This window comes from Mustela erminea, chromosome 9 (assembly GCF_009829155.1).
Source record: "Mustela erminea isolate mMusErm1 chromosome 9, mMusErm1.Pri, whole genome shotgun sequence".
Taxonomy (NCBI): Eukaryota; Metazoa; Chordata; class Mammalia; order Carnivora; family Mustelidae; genus Mustela; species Mustela erminea.
Window position 1 is genome coordinate 63,361,961 of NC_045622.1, and position 18,401 is coordinate 63,380,361.

Below are 18,401 nucleotides of genomic sequence, written 5' to 3' on the forward strand. Positions count from 1 at the left end.
CAGGCCCAAGCTGCAGGGAGGAGACAGCAAAGGCTGTCCATCACCCTGAAATGGAAGAGGGGTTTGTGAAAGGTATTCTCGAAGTAGGAGGCTCAGGATTCGGGGTCTTACTATGGGAACAAGTCAAGGCTGGGTTCCTGGCTGGGGGTCTCAGTGGAGGGAGGTCACACAGGAACCCAGGGAAGGGAGGGTTTTACCTTGCTTCTCTTTATCTTGGGGGCCAGGGTATAGGCTCTTCCAGGAGGAGGGGAGGACACCCCTGGTCCCACCTCTGGCTGTGGGATATGTGGGTTGTCCCCTTCCCCCCAGCTTCTACCCCCTAAAGCCCACCTGGAGCTCCCCTGCCCGGCCCATCAACAGCACACACTGGAGCCCCAGGTCCTGCTCTGTGCCCAGCTTTAGGGAGCCCAGGGGAGGGCCCTGTTCCACTCCCAAGCAGAGGAGAGGGACCCCCAGGTCTGTATCAGTCAGGTGATCAACGCACAGTAACCTCCCCGGAAACATTCATAAGTTTAATCCACGCCAGTAATAAAATCGCATTACATTTCTCATAAAATAAATGTTCCCATTTATATACAGAAGACAGACTGTACAGGCCCAGCCTGGCCCCAGGAGGGGTCACACACAGACGGGCAGCGGAGGAAGGGCCATCCCTCCCATCGAGGACGGAGGAGTTCTAATCGGCAGGAGAGTGGCTGGCCGGCCAGGCGGGTGGGCAGACGGGCAGACGGGCAGACAGGCAGACGGACAGATGGGCCTGGAGGCCAGGCGCTGGGCATTACTGAACCTGGGATTCAAAGGTGCCATTGAGCTGTCCCTCCTCATAGTCCATCTGACACAAGATCATGTTGTTCTTCAGGAAGAATTTGTCTCCCACACAAAATCTGGAAAATCCAAGCAGGAGAGAGAGGCCATGGAGGGGTCCCAGTGGATGGTGGGGGCTCTAGACAGGCCCCAGCCCAGCCCAGGAGGTAGACATGTGAGAACTGAGGTCCTGGAGAGTTTCGTTCCTTCAACTTTCCAGAAGGGATCCCTTAAAGGTCTCATAGCCAACCCAGTCAATCACCCTGGGTCAGCCCAGTCCTCATCCAGGCCCTGTAGTCTGGGGTGTAGGACAGACAGATGGACAAGTCTGGGCCATAGCTGGGTCTTCCCTGGAGGGGTGGGGTTGGTGGGAAGCTCTAGGAATATCCTACCCCAGTCCCGGAGAGGGAGAAAGAGAGAGAAGGACAAAGAAACAGAAAAAGACCGAAGAGAGGAAACAGGTGGAGAGAGGCAGAAATGGGGGAGGAGGAAGGGGTAAAATGGTTGATTTTTCTATCCTGCTCTTTTTCCCAACTTAAGAGGATGACTCAGTGAAACTCTTCCTTTGAACAGAATCTGTAGTTTTCCTGGAGCATCCTTCCAGAAGGTGACCCTGTCCTACCATTTTCCCTCCCACCCAGAGAAGGCCTTGCTTTGCTACCTGCCCGCACCCCCCACCCCTCTGTTCTTCTACAGTATGGGAGGATTAGGCTCTTTCCCCAAAGATGTCCCCAGGGTGGCTAGGCCTTTAGCCAGACCCCTGGGTCACAGGCTCAGTCCCAGAAGATCCCAATCCCACCACCAGGTGGCACTGCAACTTCACCAAGCCCTCTTAGCCGCAGGTCTGTCCGCGCTCCCCTCCTGCCCCCACCCCCACCATCCCCCTAGACCCTCCCTACAGGTCCCTCTGGACCTCATCCTCTGGGAACACTTGGAGGAGCCCCTGAGAAAATGGCTTGTCTTCCAGTGTTAAGCCCCCAGAGAGGGCTGAGAGGTTCCGGCCCCTTAGGTCCCTGGGGCCTCCCACGGGTCTGGGACATGGTGTAAGGGTTAGAAAGTGGCTGGGCTGGACTCCTGTGAGTAGCTGTTCCCATCAGGGCATTCCCTTCCAGGCACAGGAACTCCTCACTGAAATGTAGAAACATGCACATACGTATGGCCCGGTAGACCCCTGGCACATGAACATTTGAATGTGTGTGTGTTCATACTCCTTTGTCATGTGCACACAGTGCTGTACATACCTGTCCTGTACATGCACGTTTAAAAATCCACACACGCGCGTGACACGATGTTCATACACAGTAAGCACGTGCATGCGTGACCCATCACACCCACACAGACATGGGCCCTCCAAACACATACACAACAGTGCCAGAGGGCACACATCGGCTATGGGGCTCAGGCATACACGAAACACACATATGCACATGCATGCTCACGACCACACAACATCTGAGCCCATGCATGTTTGCACGTACGCGCCGGCAGTGCGCTGGCCCTGCAGGCAGCAGCTGGGGTCTGCTCTAGGTACGCACTCACCTCTGGTTGCAGAGCTGGCAAGCGAAACAGTCGAGGTGATAGACATTGTCCCGGGCCCGCATCACCATCTCGAAGGCTGGGATCAGCTTGCTGCAGGCAGCGCAGTTGCCCGTGGTGCCAAAAAGCCTGCCAGGTGTAGGGTGCAGAGGGCTCAGGGGCTGGTCAGGGTTGGGGGGCAGAGGAGCGGGCTCTACCAGGGGCCCTGCGGGTCCCTACTCCTGGGTGCTTGGCAGGTGGGCCTAGGCAAGGGGGAAGGAACACAGAGGGCAGCCTCTGGATTCTGCTAAGAGATTGGGCTTCAGAGAAATCAGTTCAGCCACCCATGGAGAGCAGCACAGGGGCTCAGGAGTTGGGTGACAATGTCCTTCTCTGGGCTGGGCTGACAAGATCCCCCTCCTAGGCTCCCACTGGGGCTGGGCTACTGGGACCTAGGGCCAGTGGAAGAACACTGGGCTGGGCCATGAGCAAGGACTCGAGTCACACAAGCATGAACTCAGGGACAGTCCACTGGCCCTCAGGCAGGTCCTAGGTCTCTCTGAGCCTCCTTTATTTTGACTATAAAACGGAGACTGAAGAGCAATCTTTGCAGGCTTGTTGTGGAAACTTCGGTTAAGTTCTCAGTCCTGGATCACTTAGTGAATGCCTCTACTGAGTGTGTTTGCCATGTGCCAGGCCGTGTTCTGAGGGCTGTACTGAGATCAACTCATTTAATTCGACAACAGCCCTGTGGGGTGGTCTTTTTCAGCAACCAACTCACTGGGTGACTTGCCTAAATCCCTTTTTCCTCTTCCTACATCTCAGCATAACCTTTTTCAAAAGGGGGTTCTGGACTAGGTGATCCTGCTCAAAGATGCTTCTAAAATAAGACAAATGCCCAAAGAAAGTTCCAAGGCCATCTGGCCCAAGGCCTCTTTCACACAGGCATTCACTCCCTCCTCCTAGCTGCTGGTTGCAGAGCTCTGGGATGGGGGTGCTCGCTTTCTCCCCATGTAGGCCAGTCTCAGGCAGGGTATTCCAATGGCTGAAGCCCCCACCCAGGCTCCTCTTTGCTTCTTTTCTGCACACTGGCTGAGCAAGTCCCAAGTGAGGCAAGAGGGCTGAGAGGCAGGCGAGAGACCCCCTAATCCCTGATTTGTCCGGCCCAAACCCAGGCGCCTGCTGCTCAAGCTTGGGTCCATTGTTCATCAGCCTGAGCTGCCTGGTGGCTCAGATTAAGGCAGACAAAGACTGGGCCACAACATCTGCCAACCAAGGGGGGGGCCTCACTGTCCCCAGTGGCTGCAGGGGGGCAGCCTTCAGAGAGGCCTCTCTGGGGAGGAGCTGCCCCAGGAAGCCCCACCCCTACCCCAGCCCACTAACCTACCTGGCCCCAAAGTCATTCCTTGGCCTCTGCCAGAGCCCAGAAACAATACCTTCAGCTCCAGTAGGTGTCAGGGCTCAGAATGCGTGTGGATGCTTAGACTCTGCTGAGGAGTCCATCCTACACTGTGGCCTCTCCCGCCCAGGTCCCAGGGACCGCTGGGTTGGTATGCCAACTCTCCTCAACCTGGGATATCCAGCCCCCAGGGGCTGTCCGAAATCTTCCAACTTGAAGGTCATCGAGGGGGGAGTCCCCAGAAATATTCTTCCTTAGCCCCTCCTCCTGGCCTCAGCCCTTTCCTCCAGCCCAGCAAGGAGCACTGAGTTACACAGGTCCTAGATTATTGCGATACTTAAAAAACTTCTGGCTGAAGGCAGAAGTTGAAAGAAAAGGTGCAGGCAGGTAAACCCTAGGCTCTTCCCAAAAGTAAGTCTGCTGATAACCCTGCCCCCTACCATGGCCCAGACCTGAGCAGTGGGAGGCCCCCCGCGAAGCCCTTGCCTGACCTGTTAATTAATGCAATGGGCCTTCCTTCCTCGCAACGCCCTGCTTCAGCCTCCCAGCCAAATGTAGATGCTGGGTCTCAGCCAAGGCCCCCACTTTGTGGCCTCCTTCCAGCCTTGCTGATGTCATAAATGGCCTAAGGGAGGGTTAATTGGGGGAGACAGCCCCAGGGAATAGAATCTAGGTTGTTGGGGGAGGGCGGGTTAGAGCTCCACGGAATGCGAGCTGGGGAAGCTTTTGTCTTTATAATTAACTATTCACGGAGGGACAAACAGCTGCTTGGAGAAGGTCAGAAGCTAGAGGGTTCGGAGCTAGTTCAAACCCAGGTCTTTAAGCTCCAACATCAGTGGTCCTTCTCCCAGGGTCTGGCTACCTGCCAGATGCCCCAGGCACCCAGGTGTCTAATGCCAGGGCCCGCTGGGCACAGGGAAGAGGAGGCAAGAGGACTTCACCAGGCAGGAGGGGCCCAGGGAAGTCAGAGCTTGACCACCTGGTCCTGGAAGGCCTCTGAGGTGTCTCCTCCCAGATTCCAGGGACAGGGTGGGTCAGAAGCACCTGACAAAGACAGGCAAAGCCAGGCTGGTACCCTTGGGAAACTTATCTCAGATGTCCCCTGGTCTCAAAGGCTGGCTCAGGCCCTGTGCTGGGCGCTGAGCCAAGCAGCTGACGGTGTGGCTCTGTCTTTAGGCCTCTGTGGACATCTCGGGGAGCAGGGCCGGGCAAGGATGGTCAGGAATGAGCACTCAGGGCCTGGGTCTAGAAGCAGGGGCAGAGCCACGCTGGGCCTGGGGTTGGGGTGGGGGGCTGGGGCCGGCGGGAGGCGCACCTCAGGTAGTCGCGCCGGCACAGAATGAGGTTGGCCTTGGTGTAGAGGGTGGAGCCCACCTCGCCCAGGCGGCAGTCACAGCAGGCACACTTGAGGCAGTCCTCATGCCAGTACTTGTCCAGTGCCTTCAGCAGGTAGCGGTCCTTGATCTTGCGGTTGCAGCCCGCACAGCCCTTCTGCTTGCCTTTGGGCTGGACGGAGAGCATGGGCACGCCTGTGGATGGGTGGACAACAGACGGACTGACACGGTATTGACTCTGTGGCTCCAGGGCTTGGGCCCATCCCCTCGAGGAGTGGGAGCCCACTGCTTCTCCCTGTTGCCCTCTCCAGGGTGGGGGCTCCCAGTCCTCACTTGTTCTCCAGCAAGCCTCCCACTGCCCGACCCTGGCCCCGGGGGTCCTGTCCTTTGAGCCACACGGCACAGTCTGTTCCCCCCACTGCAGAGGTCCCTTCAGAAGCTGCAGGCAGCCTGCGGAGCCCCACATCAGCTTGGCTGTACAGCACACATGTGGCCGCAAGGCCTAGCCCCCGAGCTATTTGTCCCCATCTGGCCACAGCCTCCTGCGCCGTCTGCTTGCCAGGAGGCCTGAACTCTCCTCATGCAGCCCCATCTGCCTGGCTCTTCCGGCAGCCCTAAGAACTGAATCTCACAGTGGACTTGGGTCCACTGCGACTCCCAGATCTTTTGGCTACCTCAAGACTTGCACCTGGGACCCTTTCGCCCTCAATCAGCCTACAGACTCTTGGTTCACTCCTGTGGAACTGTGGTGGTATCAGGAAGAGTGTGGGACACCCCATGACACTCCCAGTGGGGAGCAGGAGCCCTGGGGGTCCCTGCGGAGTGAGCAGGGAGACAGCAGAGCCTGGCCTCCTCTGGGCTCTCCTCAGCAAGGCTTCCAGCTAGATTCAAACTTCCCACCTGCCCTGGCCTGAGGCTGGGGAGGTTCTGAGTCTCTGAACCCTTGCTCCACACACCAGGACACAGTCTCTGAACCACGGGGTTCCCCCCACCCCACCCCCAGGGCCCATGCATGCTTCTCAACATACAAGAAAAACTACAAAAGCTAGGAATTTCAGCATGGAGTTTACTGGAAGGAGAAGCTGAGCTCTCAGCAGGTAATGTGCACTCACGCACACCCCATGCACGTAGGCCTAGCGTGTAGGCATGTGCGTGCGTGTGCACAGAGACTGAGGCTCCTAGCCCCAAGCCATGGGGGCATAAGCAGTGACCACAGGGAACAACAGCAAGGAGGAGGTGGGGACAGAGGTCATCCTGAGTCTGGACATCCAACACGGAGCCCTGAGGCATGACTGTGGTGAAGACTGATTGGAGTGAAATGCAGGGAGTCTCAGAGTCGAGACCCAGGACTGGGGCAGGTGTGGGGCACCTGTAGGAGCTGCCTGAGAACCCCTCATGAAGACAGTGGGGGTGGGGGTGCGCCTTCCCTGACCAAGGCTCAGGAGCACAGAGGAGTCCCCTCTGGAGGGAAGAGCCCACCCTTTCCTGCCTCCCTAGCTCTCCACCAAGCCCATGAAGTCTGCCCTCCTCCTGGCCCTGTCCTCTCCAAGGGACTCCAGCACTCTCTAGGGTACCTGGGTTCAGTTCCCTCTCCCTGGTATCCCTCTTATCCTGCTATCCCTGCCTCCACCCACTGCCCTCGGCCCAGAGTTGGAGCGGCTTCCTTCCCCTTCCCTCTTCCTGGTGTCTGACCCTTCCTCAGACTTGAGAAGAGAAGCAGCCTCCAAGAGGCCTCAGCCTTAGAATCCACAGATGTCAGGCCAGAAGGGCTCTCCGAGCTCTTCCAGGCAAATGCTCCAAGGAATGGTGGGGAAACTGAGGCACTGGTCTGAAGGCAAGGTCTGGTATAAGCCACTCATCACCCAACAGGCTCCGGGGATCCTCCCTGCTGCTGTGCTTTGCTGCCTCTTCAGACCTCTCTTGGGAGGCCTTCTAGGGCCCGGGAGCAGGACAGGTGACGGCAGAGGGGACGCCGCACTGACTGGCAGTGGACTCTCCTTCCTCCTTCCTCCAGTCCCTGCAGGGCCGGTTAGCTGGGATGCCTGCCGCCTAATTTCCTTAATGCAGCTCTAAAGGTTAATTGGTCTGAGAGTGATGAGGCTGAGGATGACTATGTCCTGAGGCCTGCCTGTGTCTCCTCTGCCAGGGTCCAGTCTGGTTACAGAGCTCTGAGGAGGCCAAGGGAGCCAGCTGGGGAGCAGGCAGCCCTGAGAGCTAAGGGAGCTCTGAAGGGTTCCTTCCAAGGCCAGACCTACAGGGTGAGGGAAAATGGGGGAGGGGTCCAGAGAGCTGGATATGAGGAGGTCTTTGGAACGACTGTCCCTGGGTCCTGTAGAGGGAATACCCAGCCAGCACAGCTATAAGTACACACTCACCAGCTTGCAAGGTCGGGTCTCTAGGATAGCCCCACCAAGGCTAGTTTTCCCCTTACGTACCTGGACAGGCAACAGCTTAAGCCCCCCTCCCCAAGAGAGGTCTGGCATGGCTCCTAGACAGGCTGTCCTTTAGAGCTGAGGCCTCAGCACGCCCAGCTGCAGAGCCCGCCGAGCTGTGATCTGTAGCACTAGCTGGGCCTGGAACCGACAGGACCCAGAAAGGCTGTGAGGAGCAAAGCCACAAGCCAGCCCAGGTCCTCTGCGTCTTGCCCATGCTTGGGCTGGCTCTGGCCCATGGCAGGGCTCCATAAGGCCTGGGAACTCTGTTTCCTGGGCCCTGGAGAACTTAAGAAGCCACAAGGCTTCTGCCAAATAGTGTCTGATGTCCACCGACACACAGAACTCCAGCCTGGCTAAGGAGCTCCCAGAACATATGGGGACCTTAGGCTTTCTCTTCCTAGAAAGACTGAGGTCCTGGGAGAAGTCTGACTCACTCCTTCCTTCTTTACTGAGCACCCACACTGTGTTTGCTCTTTCATAGGGCTAGTTCAGGAGACCTGAAAACATTCCTGAAAAGGCAAGGAGGTTTAAAGGGGGCATCTCTTCTGTTCCCCAAATGGAGTGAGATGTTCCCCAGAGGGTCAAGGCTTGCCCTCACCACCCTGCCTCCCCAACCCCCACCCAGCCCGCCAGTCAGCCCTGCAGACACCTCTTCCCTCCCTCCCTCCCCTGCCTGGCTCTGGGAGCTGAGCCTCGGGCCATGCACTTTCCATTAAGGAGATAGCATCCCTTTGCTGAAGTCCATTTGGGATCCATTTTAGTGTTATCTAAAAATCAAATCTACATGGTAATCCTTTTAATGTACTCCTGACTTTAGAAAAAAAAACAGCTTTGCGCTCCTTCAGGAAAGGTTTTAAAGCATTACCCAGTAATTACTACTCACCCATGAAAACACTGATATTTTACAATGGTTGATGTTTGAGCCTGCCCGCACGCATGGGCACATGCTCAGACACACGCAGGACCCAGCAAAATAAACCAGTTCACAAAGCCCATGCGTTACCCCTACATCTCAGGGTGTGTGGGGGGGATGCCATTTGAGGGGAGGCAGGCCAAACCCCAGCCCGCCTCTATGCCAGGCAGGCTGATAGGAGGAGGAGGCAGCCTCCGGCTCTGACTCATCGGCTGCCAGACACTTACCCTCGGCTCTTTAATCTGGGGAAAAGCCAGACAGTCCCAGTGACCAGGAGGGACTGCCAGAGGTCATTCAGCTCTTCCTGTACCCACTCTCCAGCCAGGAGAGAAGCCCTTCTCTTCACTTGGATCCCCCAGGGGTCTGCAACGTCAGACTCAAGTAAGTCCTCAGTAATCCCTGCCCAGCTATCCCAGGCCAAGCTGCCCCCGCCCCCATATCAGGTAAGTGAACTTCTCCAAACTGCCAAGCCCACCGGCTCCCAGTCCCCCTGATGCCTCCCTCCAGCTTGGACAGCAGGCTTAGCCCAGCTGGGGAGCACTCCTGCTACCTCCCACAAGCTCCTCCAAAGCCAGTTCTCCACTCGCCAAAGCCCACCCCACCCAGCCCTGGGTCACTCGCAGGTATGCCCTGCGCCACTGCGGCCACTGCTGGCAACAACAGCTGGCATCAGAGACCCCCCTCCCACATGCTAGCTTGTCCTGCTTGGCACTGCGCGATCTGGTCCCTGTAGAATCCTAGAATAATATCCCTCTCCAACCTGCATATGGACGTGGTCTGCATCTATCCCAGCACCTTCCCTCCACCACGGCTCCAGGAAGAAATGCCTTGCCCTCCCCATCCCACCTGCCACCCAAAGTCAGAGTCAGCAGTGGCTGTGAGGTGCAGGGCACAGAGCTGGAAGTCAGAGAGCCTACTTTCCAGCCTGAGCGCTGTCCCAAGGAGCTCGAGGGCCTGGTGCAAGTCCCCCATCTTTCTGACTTGCTTCTGTGAAATGGGGAGCCAAAAAGATGGTGGCGAGGACAGAACAAGGTCACACATACTAAGGCTCAGCAGAATCTGGCTTCCAGGGGGAACTGACATGAAAACTGGGGAGTATTCTTAATATGCATCCCGGGATGCCCTCCCCCCTGTTCCAACCCTTGTTTCATTCGACTTTTTATCTTGACACAATTTCAAGCCTTCAGAGAAGTTGCAAAATAGAAAGAATTCCTGTCCACCTTTTGCCTAGATTCCCTAAATAGGAACATTTTACCATATTTGCTTTATCCTTCTCTATACAGCTACCTATGATTTTTTCCCCTGACTCATTTGCGAGTTGGGTTCAGACAGGAAGGCTCACACTCCTAAATACTTTGATGTGTTTTTCCTAAAAGAAAGGACCTTCTCTCACGTAGCCACAATACAATTAACACAGCCAGGAAATTATCCTTGATCTAACACTATTACTTGCGGACTTCATTCAGATCTGACCAATTTCCCCAATAATACCCTTTATGGCAAACTAACATTCTGGATCCTGCCTCGCTTTCGCTTGTCAAGTTTAGTCTGTTCAAATGTGGAAGAATTCCCAAGCCTCCCTTTGTGTTTCAAGACACTAGCATTTTTGAAGAGTCCAGGCCAGTGACGGAGTACCCTTCAGTTTGGGTTTGTGATGCCTTTGACGGTGTGACTTTAATTCCTCTGTGCTTCAGTTTTCTTTGTCGTCCAATGAGTATGAAAACAGTCCGCATCTTAGGAATCAGGGAGCCAGTCTCTGCGAAATGCTTAGGACTGATGGGACCCGGCAGTCAAAGGTTAGCTCTGATCAGTGTCACTTTATCTGGCGCAGGGGAAGGGATGATGAGTCACAGCTCCATCTCAGGCCCCTAAAATAGTGATGATCACAAACTTTGAGGCAAATACACGGATTTGAATGTGTGACCCTGGTTAAAGTCACATAGGCACCGGCTCGAGTCCAGCATCACCCGAAGAGCAGTCCTGTGGTTGCGGTAGACATGTGTAGGAGGAAGCAGCGCTGCCTGGCTGATGGGCAAGCAGGTGGGAAGGGGTCACTATGGCAGCTCAGCGCAGGCCCCCTGGGGGCCACAGGGGGGTGTTCCCTTGGCAGCTCTCGTCATCTCTGTATGTGTCTCAGTGGTGCTTCTAAACCTGTCTCCACTCACCGCAGCTTGGCCACCTGAGGCAGAAGCTGGGCTCCCCTGGGGCTTGTTATTCTCATTTTACCAATGAGAAAACTGAGGCCCAAGAACGGTTCCGACCTGTCAGGGGACACATGGGTAGAATGGGACAGTGCTGGGATTTGAATCCCAGGTCCAAGCCCTGGCCTCGTTGGCTATGCTCTCAGACTGTGTGCTATGAACCTCTTGAGGTGCTTGTGGACCCCAGGCAGGAGGCATTAAAACAAAGAGCGACAGAGACTCAGGACACGCCTGCAAACATGCACAGCAGCACACGGGTGCTCGTGTGCAGACACGTAAACACACGCACGTACGCCAGCTCCACGAAAGGTGGGACTGTGCCGATTCTCCCCACGACGGTTTCATCCCGCAGCCTGGCACAACGCTGTCGTCTAGCAGCTGCTCACACACACCCCTGTATCTGCGCACACGCATGATGGGCGTGCTCAGGTATTATACACACCTACGCACAAGTGGTCACAACACCTTCACTGCCTTTTAAAACACAACATTTCCGGGCACCTGGGTGGCTCAGTGGGTTAAGCCTCTGCCTTTGGCTCAGGTCATGATCTCAGGGTCCTGGGATCAAGCCCCATATCGGGCTCTCTGCTCAGCGGGGAGCCTGCTTCCCCCTCTCTCTCTGCCTGCCTCTCTGCCGACTTGTGATCTCTGTCTGTCAAATAAATAAACAAAATCTTTAAAAAACAAAACAAAACAAAAAACACACATTTCCAAAAAGTAGATGGTCTCTTGAAATTGAGCTCTGATTTTAGCAAAACCCACGAGGAAGAGGCCCAGTTCTCAACACTACCTTCCCAAGGAAACGGAAGGGTGGGAGCCCTTGGGTTTTACCCACACAGGACCCAGGGCAGTGCTGGGGATTCTCCAGAAAGGCAGTCCCATGCTCTGCATCTGCTCCAGCTGCTGCAGGTGGGGCGGGGTCTGCGGTCTTTGGGGATCTGGGTCACCGCCAAGCTGCAAGGTGCTTGTGTCCACATGGGCCCACACCTGGGCCTGAGAGGGCAGAGGAGGGTCCCAAACAGAGCCAGCCAGTGGCCCCTCTACAGCATCAGTCCTGTTTAATAAGGAAATTTGAAAGTGTAATCTAATTCCGCAGAATCTCTTTAAATCTCGTTTTCTCAGAAGTAACTTCATTTCGCACGGACACATCCAGCCTTGTGAGAAGGCCTCCATTTCACACCAGTTTTATCTCCACAATTTCTCGTCTCACTGCACTCCTATCCCAGGGCCTTGCCATGCGGCAGGCGAGGCCTGAACTAATAGCATTTCCTACTCATTTGGAATCAAAAGCCAACGAGAACAACTGTTGAAATGCGTGGCTACAGCCACCTAGAGCACGTTCATTACCACACCTCCGTGCACCCCTTTGCAGGTGGCGTGCTCATTGAGTGAGAAGAGGGAAAGAAGTCAGGTTCCCGTGGCCTCCAACTCCCCACTGGGCCAGGGGAGGGATGCTGGAACGGTGGCCAACTCACTGGAGGACTGGTCCCTTTTGCCCTGGCACTGCCCCTCAAAGGGGCTGGTGTAGAGGCAGGTGGTAGAGACACAAAGACGGGGGGCCCTGCAGAGAGAAGGGTTTGACTTGAATTCTGGCTCCATTGCTTCTCAGCTCTGCCTCACTTTCCCTACCTGCTAAATGAGGACAGCCCACTTTAAAGAATTATTCTGAGGGTTAAATTAATGGACAAAATGTACAATGTATGGACATGAAGCACATGGATATAGTGGCCTAAAAAAATCAGCTAAGGGACATCTGAGTGGCTCAGTCGATTAAGTGTCTGCCTTCGGGTCAGGTCATGATCCCAGGGTCCTGGGATCAAGTCCCCCATCAAGCTCCCTGCAGTGGAGAATCTGTTTCTCTCTCTGCCTGCTGCTCCCCCCTGCTTGTATGTTCTCTCATTCTCTCTCTTTCTGGCAAATAAATAAATCTTTCTAAAAAATCAGCTAAGAAAAATGATCTATGTCTTACAATCCAATAATTCTCTTCCTAGGTATTCCCCCACCAGAAATGACAGCATATGCCCACCAGAGGCGATGTACAAGGACATCCAGAGCAGTTTTCTTCACAAGGGCCCCAACCTGCAAACACCACAAATGCCCATTAACGACAGCAAAATGGATAACACACTGCAGTGCACTCACACAGTGGAATACCACACAGCCATGAAGAAGATGGATCACGGGTACACAGCAACATGGAGAATCGGACAGCATGATGCTGAATGAAAAAAGCCAGCCAGACACAAAAGCTATGTACGGTATAATTCTATCTCTATGCATTACCCAAACAGGCAAAACCGGTCTGTGGTGAGAAATGTCAGAATAATGGCATATGTTATCATGGGGCAGAAGGTTTGAGGAAGCCCGCTGAAGAACTGGAAATGTCCTGGTCTTGATCTGGGTGGTGTTTAAAGGGGTGCACATAAATGCAGAAGCTTGTTGGACTGAACATTTGAGACTTGCACCTCTTACTGCATATACATTCTACCTCCAAGAAAAAAAATAAAGAACTGAGATGGACACGCCTCAACAAAGACTTTGGAGGCTTCTCCATAAAACCCACCATTTACTCTGTACTCACTACACCCGAGATCTCAGGGAATCCTCAGATTCACTCTGACGTCCTAATGATGACCCCCATTCAACAGATGAGGAAGCAGAGGCCTAGGATGGTTTAAGTCCTTACCCAAGGTCAAACATCTAGGAGGCTGCGGGGCAGGGACTGAACCCTCCTCTCCTGCCAACTCTGGGACTTCAGATTCTCACCCAGCCCACGACCCATGGCTTCTCTGCACAGACTGGTTGGGGAATGGTTACTGGGGCAGCATCTGGGTCCCCCTCTGTGGCCTAGATGCCAGGATGATCCCAGGGTGGGGGCCAGCAGCACTCCTAGAGCAGGACCTGGGTTGAGAACAGGAGAAATGATGGCAGGGCACAGTCCCTATGCTCCGGTGAGCCACAGGCCACTTCTGCTCCACTGGTGGTTCCAAAGGAGCTATAAGCTATAGCTGCTGTGGGACCTTGGAAGGGCTTAGAGGTGGGGCCAGAAGGGGGACAGGGACCAGAAGGGCTGTGTAGTGGCAGATGTAAGATGCCTGCATTGCAGCCTTGAGAGGGACAAAGAAGCCCTGAGACGGCACATGTCCTCATATGTCCTCAGGGCAGTGGGCTGAGCTGTGAGGGGAGGACCGGGGGGCTTCAGACCCAGAACCCAGTTGCTGGGGGCGGGGGGGGGACCTCAATCAACAGCCAGGGGCTGGTGTGTGAACGAGGGAAGTAGGGGGCACCTAGAACAGGGCCCAACTCAGGGTGAGAAACTGAAAGGAGGTCCAGCAATAATTGCCTTCTCTAAAGTGTGAAGTCCCTTCCTGTGTCCATAGCCCATCACAGTAGGGCTGGTGGGAGCACCATGCAATGCTGTCCCCGTGTACCTGCAACTGCTACAGTCACGTTCAACAGCGGGATGATAGCCTTTACTGCCTACTCTGTGCCGAGTGCTTTACATTCATTAACGCTCGTCTTTGTGATGACCAGGAGGTCAGAGAAATCATACAACCTGCCCCATGGCAAGCCTAGGAGTGGCTAAGTGAGGGGGCCTGGGACCCAGACTGCTGACCCCAGCCCTTTCCTGCTCTAGCTCCTTGATCTGACGGTATGGCATCATGATTTTCCTAAGCACTGGGGAAAGTGAAGTTCTGCTTGGACTCAATCTGGTTGCTGCCAAAAGAAGAAAGTTCTAAACACATCTTGCAGGGTACATCCGGGCAGGTCAGGCCTCTGGGCCCCAGCGCCCTCCAGAGGAGCCATTTCCTATGAGGGTGTATTTCTGCAGCAGGTTTTAGGGGATGGAACCTCCTTAGGAATGGTGTGTCCTAAAGCCTGGCCCTGCCGTGATCTTCGAGTGTCTGGAGGTGAAGGGGCTGAGCTGTCTCTACGCACATCTCACAGGCCCTCACTATTGAGGGAAGCCAAACCCAGCACAGCCTGGTGGCTGGTGAGGGCTTTCGGAGACCTAGTCTAGACCACACAGGGGCCCGAATGATGCCCTGGCACAGGTGCAAATGGAAGCAGCTCCCCAGAGACACACGGTTCTCTGCTGATCTTCGGGACGGGGGTGGGGGTGGGGACTCAGAGACATCAGAAGCTGCAAGTGCTCTTTGGAGACTGTCACGGGGAATGACACTTCAGTTAACTGCCCAGTTGTCTGCAGGACGAGTGCAGGCCTGCTCTCCCAGCTCTCTGATTGTTTCTGTAAGGCCCCAGCCATACCTCAAAAGCAACAGGTCCAAAACAGGACTCGACCTCTCCTCCCTGAAACCTGGCCCCTTTACCCATCCCCCAGGCTTCCTCTCATCACGCTAACACCGTCACCCACCCAGATGCTCAGGCCAGAGACTCAGAGTCACCTCAGGCCTTCCGTCATCCTCACTCCCGACTGCCGACTCCCACTTCCCAGACTGCCTCCCCTTTCCATTTCCGGAGCCACCATCATCTTTCGCCACGCTATCAGCATAGCTCCCTACCAGCCTCTCATGTCTACTGTCTACAATCCATTCTCCACACAGCAGCTACAGAAATCTTTCAGAACAAAGTAGGTCAGGTCACTGCTCAGCTTGAAACCCTTCCATAACTTCCAGTGGGCTGAGAATAACATCCACCCTCTTCAACAAGCTTATGATATCCTCATGAAGTCTGGCCCCTGCCTCCACCTCCCATAGTGTGCACCAGCCACATTCCAGATCTCCCTCCTGCCTCAGGGCCTTTGCACATGCTGTTTCCTCACCACCCCACCCCACCCCACCCTGTTCCCAGAACACCCTTCTCTGCCTCTTCATGTGGCTGGCTCCTTCTCATCCTTGGGCTTCAGCTTAAATGTCACCTCCTCAGAGAGGCTTTCCTTGATCACCTTATTTCTTTAGTGAAATGACTCCCTGGACATTTCCTTCTAAGTTTGTAAACATAATTTATAATTGTTTTAGGTTTTTTGTTTGTGTGTGTGTGTGTGTGTGATTGTACTTAAGACAATGAATGATCAGTCTCTCTCGTAAGAATGAAAGCGCCCTGAGGGCCTAGTTTGGGAGTCCTGTCTTATTCACCACTGTGTCTCCAGCACTTAACCCTATAAAAATCACTTCTTAACTATCAGTTCAGTTAATGAATAAAGAAACTGAGCGGAATCTATCCGAATATTATTGGTAAGAATCTGCTGGCCAGAGGGGGCTGATGCAGACAGCAGGCTTCCTGGAGATGGGAACCTCAGTCTGGCTTGTTGCTGGCCCATGCCACACATTGCTAGGCATCTATATCTCTGTGTCTCTACCAAAGCAGGTCAAACCGTGGCAGTGTCTAGGTCCTACCATCCTCAATCTGGAATTATGAGAGGTCCAGCCCAGGGCTCCAACTGACAGCTCTTTTGCAAATATAAGCCTCTACCCCTTAGATCAAGGGGCAGCAATCCTCTTCTTCAACCCTTGCAGACCCATGAGGAATGAAGTCCCCCCTCTGAATGTCCCCTTGCACATAAATACACCATTTCAACCCTCAGCGGGTAGAGGGAGAGCCCCAAAGTTCAGTCATCTGTGTAACCTCAGCAGCTCAGGCTTCCCCTTTGTGCTTGTGACCTAGACACCCCTCTTCCTCGGCACAGACCGAGCCTCCCCTACTCGCCACCTGAGGGTCCTTTGGGCTTAGGGATGTGACTCTCTCCCTCCTCCCAGCCAAGTCTGAGCCTCTGAGGGCCAGGGGGAAGAAAAAGCCCCTGAAGGTTACTACAGAAGAACCCCAGGCACAAGCCTTTCCCATCTGTAGCTTCCACCAAACCCTATCCTGTCCTGGGCTGCTGGAGCAAGCCCCCAGTTCCCTCGACAGGATGCTGCTTGGAGCCACACAGCTGTAGGAAATCAGCAGGGAAGTGTCTGGAAGCTGTGTTCCCCAGACAGCAACTCAGCTGCTCCCTGGGAACCCGCAAAGCCCACGTCACCCATCTAATGAAACAGGGCTCCCAAGGGGCCTGCAATCTCCGCAGAGGAGGAGGAGGGCACGGACTCTCAGACGAGTCTCAATTTCACAGCATCAGGGACGTGAGCACCAACGCGCTGAACCAGAAAACGAGAGTCTGGCAGGAGCTGCAGACACACCGTGAGCGCCAGGGGATCAGAGATTAGGGCCCTTCAAAATCAATTTTGAATTCAAACTTTTAAATGTGTTCTCCAGACACAAGGAGGGGACCCTCCAGGCAGGCTCAGCCTAGCCAGATGCCGGGTTCTGCTTCCTTCTGGAAGCATCCAGAACTTATCTGCTAGCCACAGGCTGGCTGAGGGAAGGGAGGACAAGAGAGCAAGGAAGGAGACTCCAGTGCCTGATCCCAGGGGCCACAAGGACAGGAGCCCCTTTGGCTCTAGCTGACCCAGCACTGCCCTCTTGAGGTACCCTCTTGAGGCTTCCTGTTGAGACCCTGGGGGCTGCCCCACCCTCTTTTGTAGAACGGGATGAGAGCCACGAAAGGTAAGGCCTGTGTGGGCCAGATCCCTCCCAGCGCCTGGCTGAGGAGGCTCATGGGGCACCAGTGGAGGAAGCCATTTAGGAGAAGACCTTGGGAGTCGGATTTGAGTCGGATGAGTTGTATATTAGACCAGCCACAGGGCCCTAGAGAGATCTTGGTTCAGAAGTGGATGCCCCTTCTATGGGAAGGGAGAAAGCTTGCTGTGAGTGTGAGGGTTTTGGAGAGCAGGCCTGTGAAGTCAGAGTGCTTGGCAGCCCCCAGAGTGAAGGGAAAGAAAACATTCTGCGTGCTGGTCAGTAGGGCAAGCTGGCTGCCGGGCCACATCATCCAAGGCATGGTATCTGTTGCCGAGGAGCTGACAATCGTGCTGTCAACAGACAAACCATGTGTGGAGCACTGAGTACTGTGCTGGGCCCACACGGGGAGATGGGCAGGGACACACAGGGCAGCAGGCCTCACCAGGCAGCTGAGCAGAACAGACTGCTCAGCCAAACGCCGGAAAAGGGTCTGCGCCCGTCGTAGGAAGGCCTTGGGGGATAGGGCTGGCAGCGGATGCTCTTGCCTTGGGTCCCTGATCAGCCCCATTTGTTCCTCCAAGGGTATGATCGGCCCACCACTGCTGCCTTCTCCATCTCTGCATGGAGAAGCAGGTCCACGAAAAGCCTCTCTGGCCCCAATGACCTCATAGCCCCCTGCTCCCCGGTTCTCTGAATCTCCGGCCACTCCTCCTTTAAGCCACGCTCCCGAGACATAAACACGAGTGACTGTGAACTCCTCTTCAGCTGAGAGGCATGAGAAGGGGTGGCTGAAGCCTTCGGCCCACAGAGACCTCCTGGGGAGCCCCTTGTGGAATGAGGAGCAAGGGAAAGGGCTGGGGTTGCCAGACCACATAATGGAGGTGCAGCCAGGGCTTGCCATGCCTCCCGCCCCCTGGCTTGGGAGCGGGGCTGCCAGCTCGGCAAGGAGATTATTACAACACGGGCCTGGGTAATGCTCCTTTTAGTTACAGCATAAACTGCAGCAATAAAGCGTACCTGGGGAATGTTTAGAGAAAGCACTAATGATTTCTTCCCCAGTGGTTAATAAATTCACTTCCAGATCAATTTGTTCGCGATAGAGCCCGGCGAGCGGAACCCGCGCGGCGGGCACAGCCGAGTGTGTCTTTTTCAGTATAAATGATTTATTACGATGATTAGCGGCACATAAACAATTTAAAATACAACGCTAATTAGTTTGGGGAAGAAAGGAGGGGAAAAGCCACCCTGCCTCTCTCCCCATTATGTTCTACTTCCCTAAGT

General features: G+C 54.9%; 1 protein-coding gene across 2 annotated transcripts in view; it reads right to left on the reverse strand.

Annotated features, from left to right (window-relative positions):
- Positions 1–472: 472 nt before the first annotated feature.
- The window catches only part of LMO1 (LIM domain only 1), a 40,181-nt gene continuing 22,252 nt past the window's right edge, over positions 473–18,401 (reverse strand). For both annotated transcript variants that reach the window (XM_032359141.1, XM_032359140.1), the window contains 3 exons: positions 5,034–5,247; positions 2,344–2,469; positions 473–884 (listed from right to left, as the gene is read on the reverse strand). In XM_032359141.1, the coding sequence (XP_032215032.1) occupies positions 779–884; positions 2,344–2,469; positions 5,034–5,247 (446 nt within the window). In that variant the 3' untranslated portion in view covers positions 473–778. The remainder of the gene's footprint in view (positions 885–2,343; positions 2,470–5,033; positions 5,248–18,401) is intronic.